At 31.0% G+C, this 9,063-nt stretch overlaps 1 protein-coding gene across 1 annotated transcript; it reads right to left on the minus strand.

Moving 5' to 3' along the window:
• Positions 1-376: 376 nt before the first annotated feature.
• LOC133198642 (shematrin-like protein 1) lies at positions 377-3,807 on the minus strand. Its single transcript, XM_061334685.1, has 4 exons — positions 3,765-3,807; positions 2,503-2,690; positions 680-832; positions 377-494 (listed from the first exon to the last, which is right to left on the minus strand). Exons 2-3 carry the CDS (start codon positions 2,675-2,677, stop codon positions 681-683), a joined length of 327 nt encoding a protein of 108 aa, XP_061190669.1. The 5' UTR covers positions 2,678-2,690; positions 3,765-3,807; the 3' UTR covers positions 377-494; position 680.
• Positions 3,808-9,063: the final 5,256 nt, after the last annotated feature.

Genomic DNA, 9,063 nt, shown 5'->3' on the forward strand with positions numbered 1-9,063 from the left:
TATCAAAAGAATCGTAGTTTTTCCCAGTGCATGTGCTCATTTCGGAAAAAATCGCTTTTATTGTGAGAGATCTTTAGCATATAACTGAGGAAAAACTCTTGTCGTATTTGTCTTAATATCAAGTAAATATATATTTTTTTTAAATCTTATTTCATTTTCTTGCTATAGTAATCACACACTGTTTGGCAACTACATGATTCAACAAAGTAAATATTAACAATTGGTGTCAATAGCATATCTTTTTTGATATAAATACGACTTTTTGCAAGTACTTTTACACATTTTCAAAATGCTTACTAAATGATCGTTTGTTAAGCATCCTGAATTAATGTTTAATCTTTAATCTTATAAATAAACCTTTGTATATATACAAATATATACAAATGGGACATTTATTGAAAAGACAATAAATTCTATTTATCAAAATATATCCCTTTCTCCCTTTATTCTCATTTTTCACAGCCATTTTGGGTCATCCCTCTCATATGTATTTCCTGAATTAAAAAAAAAAAACAAAATTATATTATTTGGTATTTGGAGGACGAGAATCAGGTTGAATCAAATTTCAACAGTATTAGAATTCCATGAAAATATCATTTTTAGAAGAAAAATTCGAAACAAACTAAGATAAAAAAAATAAATAAAAACCAGCAATTTTTTCAACTGAATCTATATTAACCTTAATAATATCCCCTTGATCCGAATCCGTTGTATCCATAGTCACCATATCCACGATGATTGTATCCATGGTTATTGTATCCGTAATTTCCGTAGTCATAGTAACTGTGTCTCTTATAGGGGTAGTCATAGTACCCGTTATATCCACCATAGCCTAAAAATGAAAAAAAAATCATTTTAGAGGATTAACAATATTTCTTTGAGTATCTTTTCGAACCATGTTGGGGTTATATTTTTTTAATTTCTTCATGGGATCCGTACCGGTATTCAATGGGGACCATTTTCGTAACGTCAGGAATGCAGATTTTGAAAGTGGTTGCACTTTTCTACAAGCAAAAGGATCGTATTATGAGAAAGGGGGGGGGGGTCGATTTCCAAAAATAACTCCTTGGTCATTATTCTACGATGATAATTATTTGTCTTTACAGTAGCCACAGACAAGGTGTCCTGAAATATTTGATTATGGTACGAGGTAAGGTAATTATTGTTATCAAGCAAAAAGTTAAGATATTCAGGAGTGAATATGATGTCCAAAGGTGAAATGCATCCACAATATATGAAAAAAATTGACCAGCCAAGTACCTAGGAGCCCTGAATTTCTTTATAGAGGAACATATATATTTTTTAAATCTTGCCAGTAAAATGTCACGAATAAAGCAATAATTAAAATATATTTGAAAACAAATAAGCGATAAACATATTCCCAACAAGGACCTGAACAATGGACTCAGGAGATACGAATTTTTAAATCAACATTGTAAAGGGGTTGAATATCATTATTATCATGCTAAAATGATTAAATATTTTTTTCATTACCATAGCTGCATGTATGTAGATCATTAGGTTTTAATAGATATCTTTTTAAATGTAATATGATGAATTACTAATCCCATTGTTAAAACATGAAGTATTAATATCCATAACATAGTCGTCATAGCCTCTTAATCTGAACTAAGCATCATGTGACGTCTATGAGTAAAAAAATATAATGACTCAATGAAAAGTTGAAAAGTTCAATGCACTTTAATGTAGTTTAAAATTATTGTGCGAAAACATCTCAGAGTCATAGTGCTGCTAGTATTGCATTGTTCTATCACTGAAAAGATTATTCCATACCTTCGTATGAAATCTTACCAAATCTTTTCACAGTCTCTACATATAATTAAAGAATTTCACTGCATGACTCTCACTAATGTTTACCACCTCACAATTCTAGCAACGCTATCTAACTATTTTAGTGCACACGATTCTATCTGGGCAAATTTATTTTTTTCAAAGTATGTGTAGTGTTGAACTTTTGCATCTTTGGTGTCAAGAAAAACATGGGAGAAGCTGACCGGAATTTGAAAATAGCTACTTTTATTCATTAAAAGAAATTATAGATGAAAATAAATCAGCGTGTCCAATATTAAGAAACATTAAATCCTTTAAATCACGAATGATGACACAGTATATATCTCTTAATTCCCGATTCACATATCTGTTTATATGGCGTCTTTAATTTCCTTTTTCTCAGCAAATTTATAATAAAATGTTATGAATACATTGATGAAGTACTTTACCCCTAACAGTTAGTTCATTGTGTCTTTAAAGGCCAAAAATCGATGGCATACAGGATTGGTTACACCATTTCGTAAATTTGGATAATTTCAATACTTCTACAATTTTTCATATCAATTTATTTATAAGTACTTTTGAAAAATTCTTTTCAGTAAATGAAATTGATTTGGTGAATACAAATGCACTTTCATTTTTTTATTCCCTTCCCTGCAAAAATATAATGCTTCAATCTTTGTTGTACGTATTTAAGGATTGTTTTCTTACCATAATAATCATCATGGTCGTAATAGTTATGTCGTCCATGGTAGTAATGCCTGTTGTACCCACCGTGGTGGTAGCTTGGATAGCGACTGAACCGACCATGAAACTTTCTTCGTACACCGTATCCAGTTGAGACTAAGGTTAAACAGAGAATGGCAACGAGAAGAAGGGACTTCATCTTGTCGGTGATACTGAAAGAATGTAGCCATAAGATATGAAAATGTCGTTGTTTTTTTTTTTTTTAGCTCTGAAGAGTAAACAACTCGTCTAGTACAAAGTTAATAGAAGTTTAGTAGGGACCTTTCTATTAAAGTGTCTAGTAAGCTGATTGATTTGTTCTGATTACGTTTTACTCCGTCTAACTGATCAATACATATGGCTCATGGCCCGTGTGACCGGTCGATAGGGGATGCTAATACCCCCAAGGCACCTGATCCCACCGGTTTTTTTTCCAGAAATTTATGCTATGTTCATGATTCTTTTTTTTTTCTTGATTAATAATGTGTACAAGGGATTGAAGACAACTTTTCCAGAATAAAGAATACCTATTGATATATAAAAAATAACATATAATATATTTTATAATAAAGTCTACGACTACTGAATTTATATTCTGTTACAATGTATTTGACTTTTTAAATTATGATAATTTCAAGTCCCTTTTTACGGAGTTCTGATGAAATATAAGAACACTTTTTAGTACCATTTATTTTGTTTAAAAATGTCAATATTATTTAATCTTTTGTGTTTTCTTGGTGCCCATGAACATTCAAGAAAAGACTATTCCCTGCTTAGATAATGATTTTTTCAGTGATGGTAACAGTATCCCCAAAGACAATTTAGAATAGTATCCGACGTGCACTTAGAGGCACAGGTTGTGTCAGAAAGGCGAGTGCATTGTTTAAAAAAAAAATTGGAAAAAAATGTAAAGTGAACATGAAAGAAGGGATATAAATTCAAAGTGAAACAGATTGTGCAGGCGCCAGATTAGGTTATTTTTGTTTTATACCATGTTATACGAAGCAAACTTTGATATAAGGTGTTTTTTTAAGATGAAAATTCAGAAAGATGACATAGTTATTTATCACATTTCATGTTTACCCTTAGCAGTTGGGATGGTAAATTTGTTCCTTAAAATATATTTTTAAAAAATAAACAAAATCAACCAAAAAGGGGGAAAAGAAGAAAGAAAAGTGAAAGAAAATTAAAATTACTTTAAAAAAGCTCGGAAAAAAAAAATAAAAATAGCACTTACTCACACTTACGTAAAACTAATTCCAAGTTCTAGGAGAAAAATAAAGTGAGACTCGTTTTATAACTGTGTGCAATTCTTTAAATGTATGTAAAAATCCTTCAGTGTAAAGAGTATTTCGTAATTTATCCTAATTCATTACAATTTACATTTACATACGTTTTATCTCAATTTCTTTTGAACATCTCCTTTAATTGAAACACAATTGACTGTGGTCAATTTATACCAAATGCACTGATTCTTAAATGTCTTCATTATTTTCAGGAAATAAGAAATACATGCATTTACATTCACTGTCCAAAGGCATTTATTTGTATTTGTATATAGAAGACGATGTCTGTTATCACTTGCTTTTCAAAGTTTTTTTCATATAAAAGTAACAAATATTGATATATAAAATGTTCCGTTCAAACATGTACATTACTGAATAATAACTTCAAAAATCATCTCATTTACATCAATTTTTATCAGAAAATTGAATCATGTGAGATTTTTTTTTGTTGGAAAAAAATCTAATCTGTGCATATTTGAGAAACTATAAATGATTTCAACCAAAATCCATGACGCGTAAATTGATGACGTCGCATTGTTGACGTTTAGATGCCGAAAGAAGGTTAATTGTAGATCATGTACAAAATATAAAATCTTCAAATTATACCTGTTGCCCCTTTAAAAACATAAGTAACAAACTGTTGGATACATGTGTATTTATTTTATACAAACTTTTGACTGGAAGATGTGAGAACCGAGGAGTCATGAATCCTACTCTGTAATCATTCTCTGAACGGTGGCAATATTAGGCTTGCAGATCCATTGTAAGTCATATACTTTGTAAGAAAGCACTGTTGAAAGTGGTTAGACGCTTTCCTGCATGGTCAAAGTAGTCTTCCACCAACAACTTAATTGCTAACGTTTGCCAGGAGAACGATATCTTAGGTGGGGTGGGCTTAACATCAGTCATTGCAGTAGCCAATACGATATATTGATAAAATCTGACCAGTCATTGAGGAATAATGAGTCTTTTCTTATTATTAACGAAATTTTAGCTTAGTAATATTCATTCGATAACGCAGAACTTTCAAAAGTATACTTTTTGACAAATCTACATCTTGGAGCGAGGGAAAGTGTCAAAAATGGAAGTTTTAATGATAAAGCATACCCGTGGACAATGGATAGGTTTATCTTTTATGGTAGATACCGTTCACGGTAGCTCAGTCGGTAGAGCGCTCGCTCCGTGATCGGGATGTCGTGAGTTCGAATCTCGACTGACCTAAGTCGATAAAAAAATGGGTAGCAACTGTTGCTTCGCGATGCGCTCGGCATTTCGAAGTGAACGTTGTGGGTCCTTCGAATGAGACCTTAAAAACTGAGGTCCCGTGTCACCGTCTAACATGATTGGCAAGATGAAGATCCCTCACTGCTCAATGGCCCTGAGTGCCGAGTAAAGGTCAAAATTTGAAGCCCTTCACCGGTATATGGTGACGTCTCTATATGAGTGAAAAATTCTCGAATGGGACGTAAAACAACATACAATCAATCAATCTTATGGGCTAGTGTGCACCACACGTGTTTGCCCTGCTCCAAAATTTGTATTGTTTAATGGACTTTTGAGCTTGAATACTGTTCGTTATCTCCATATATTTCATATATGAGATAATGTATGTATCTATAACACTTCAAAAACGTTGAAAAACGTCAGTCAGCATTTGACATTATGGTAGGTTGTATTCGCTGACAAGGCCATTGTATCGACCATAGAACTTGCAAAATTTTGACTTCAAACGAGACTGCTGATATCCTTTTTACATCGATTTGTTTGTCAATAGCTTAGAAATTGTTCATACGTAGAGCATTCTTTTGCGTATCGAATCCACTGAATGACAAAAACCCAATAATCAGGTGATAAGGGTATATTGCTATGTGAAGGAAGATGACGATTGAAAAAAAATGAAGTCATCACGTTGTCCTAAAACTTTGTTGTTAGGTTACTATCTTTATCTTGTACATGTAAAATACCCAAGAATGACACAGTTGTTTCAGTCTCTGTGGCATCTTTTTTTCCAAGCTCACTGGGAAATATCGCGTCGACATATGAATTGTAGAAACTATTGTTACTTGAGAATATGTCGTCGAATATATCTAAATGTCGAGCTGAAGGCCACAACAAATGTATTCTTCTTCTCGTGTACATGTTTAAATTCTGTTTCATTTGAATACAAAAAAAGTCTGCTAATAGGGAGGGGCGCAAATGGTACCCATGGGAATTCCAACATATTGCTGCGTACAACCTGATTTCCAAACAATACATAGATATTGTCAAACAGAAACTCAGACATCTTTTAAATATCAAATTCAGAGTACTTGCGTGTACAATTAGAATTTTTTTTAACAAAATAATTTTGTAAATGACCAATGACAAGGAAAGTATAAACATGTACATGTATGTATCCACATCTAATTCACACACTTTCTAGAATATACTGTTGTACATTTTTCCTTAATTTCCTCCTTCACTGCTGTAAATATTTAGTGAGTAAAGAAAGACGCTGGAAAGAACATTTACCGGAATAATTTTGATTGTTGGAGATATAAAAAAAATATTCAAAACTGATGAAATTTTTCCTAAGAGAGGGATCTAAGGGTAAAGGTTGTATTGCCACTTGTAGAATTAAATCCCAGTTCCTGTAAAATACAATTTAAATAACGAGTGTTATGAAGACAATGTTGTTACCTGCGTTGTCAGCTGGGACCAGTACATACTGATCGTGTAGTCTATCTTGTTCTTTTTTCACTTCTGAATTATTGAACACTAAGGGATAGATTGTTTCCCTCAATCGTTTATGCGAGGTTTTAACATATCTAATACATTCAATCCATTCTGACAAAATATCAAGGAATTCTTTTTTCATGTTAAGCCCATCACGTGGCGTAATCTTCCACAGAAATAATAAAGTTCATGAAATTATGATTCCAATTGAAAGATCGGGGTTCCCTAAATTTGGGCCTTTTTAAAAAAGTGATTTAAAGTCCTCATTTCTTATTATATTTACGTCACCAGTAATATCGTTTCCACCAGGACTATAGTTGTAGGGATAAGTGAAACATTAACACGATGGATGTTTATGTTTCAGATTCTTAATATTCAGGCTCTTAAAAAATTTTGTAATTAATCCCATGTATAGGAAAGACTTACTTAAGTTAAAAAGCACTTAGGAAATGATAAATTGGTACATTTTAAGGTTTACATAATGCATTCTATTGTCAACTTATACAAATAGGGTCTTAATTTACATTTTCGATTTAAGCCAGAATTTTTTTTTCTTTTTTTCTTTTCTTTTTTTTTTTTTTTTTTTGAACGATCATTGTTCCTTATCTTCAACTTGAAAATGAAAAAAAAAAATAATAGTTTTGAATTTTGTTATATAAAATTATTCACAGTGTCTTGCTCCAGGTGTGTTAAGTAATATTAAAAAAAGTAAATACCAAATACTGACACAAAAGAAGTTCGTATATGATTTTCTTTAACCAATAAATAATCATCAGATTTAAACACGATTTATTTTTTTTTTCTCTTAACCCATTTGGTTGATGATGGCTAAATCAAAATTTGAATTTAAACAACAGAATGAAATACTGAGATAAAAGAAAAAGGATGTTTAATGTTTGTACATTAAAGAAGACCTCCCTCCTCTTTTTATCACCCAAAGAAGAATGTTGTTTTCTGTATGGAATTGATTTCAAGAAAACACTCTCCAACTTTACAAACATTTATTGTGTTTCTTTCACATATATTTTCACTTTCCTGATTTTTTCCAGTTACTTTGGCAGTTTTCGTCTGAAATAAATATTAAAAAAAAATGCATTATTGTGTCTTTTAGAAAATGGACCAATATATATGGTAAAAATTCTATAAAGAAAAACATATAAAAATACTTTTTTTCATGCGCAAAAAGATTAACATATTATATATATAGGTAAACATAAGAATAAAAAGAAATATTATTAATAACACAATTACCTCAATAAAAAAGTGTATTTCGACATATTTCTATACCTTTCATAAACAATCGATTTCTTTTCAATCTGTAGATTTTTTTTAGTATCTTCTGCGTCCACTGAATCCAAAATTATAACCAGAACTATAATAGTTATTAGGATAACCATAGTTGTAGCTTCTGTAACCTCCATCTAGTAAAGAAAAAAATATACTGAAAAATAATTTATTTTCGTAAGGATTTTATTGTCCTTGTTTTCGACGTTGGAGGAGATCTAAGAATTCATGACCACGACAAAAGACTTAGTTACGTACACAACAATTCTTCATCCACGAAATTATGTCCCAACAAACCCCTGAGTTTCTTCAAACCACGAAACTTTTAACCCATGAAAATATGTAATTTTGTAGACTGATGCATCAACTGTTCCAAGTCGTTGTAGATTTTAAAATCTTATTGAAGGTTATTTTTTGTTTGTTTATTTATTTTCAAATTTTCAAACTGGTTAATACAAACATTTCTTTGCAAGTGTTTGATTGTTAAGTTTTTTTTGTATTTGTCGTTCATTTACAAGGTGATGAAAAAGAAAGGTATAAATAAGTTTTGAAGGAAATGGCATACATTTTAACCTACAAAGGTTTTTTTAATAATATGACTTTGCAATTTTTTAATGTTACTGTAATTATTTCTGTGAATGCCAGTGCTTTGGAGATAGACTCTCATTATCGAGAATACATATTCCGACAGATAAAAAGAAAATCTGTTTTTCTCTAAAGATGCTAATTTAAGTTATGTATATTATCATCAACGTAGGTAAAAAGAAGCAGTATATTGCTTTTATTTTCAGAAAAATACAAAATTACAAAAATATTATAAAAAAGACATATTGAATAATAAAAGTTTTTGTTACATTTTTAATAATACCATCAGTATTCTTATTTTTAATGAAATATTTTCAATCATTTCATGCTTAAATATCTTTGAACAACAATAAAATTTCGATGTATCATAAGACTGTAGAAAGTCCAAAAATCAATTAAAATTAAACTGGAAAACTGAATGTTTTATAATCTGTAGAAAGGAAAATAATTAAAATATGTAGAAAAAAAAATATCAAAATAATTTAATAAAGGTACAAACATGGATTATAGTTCCCATATCCTCCGTAGTAATCATCATCATAATAGTTGTTATGGTAATAGTTGTGGTACGGGTACCTGCCGCCATAGTAGCCCCGTGGGTAGTAGTTGGAATGGTAACCATATTTATAACCAGGTCCGGCTAACACGCCGGCTAAGCAGAGAAGGGCAACAAGCA

Source organism: Saccostrea echinata, unplaced genomic scaffold (genome assembly GCF_033153115.1).
Source record: "Saccostrea echinata isolate AGI-Se365-2 ecotype Australia unplaced genomic scaffold, CSIRO_AGI_Sech_v1 ptg000033l, whole genome shotgun sequence".
Lineage (NCBI taxonomy): Eukaryota > Metazoa > Mollusca > Bivalvia > Ostreida > Ostreidae > Saccostrea > Saccostrea echinata.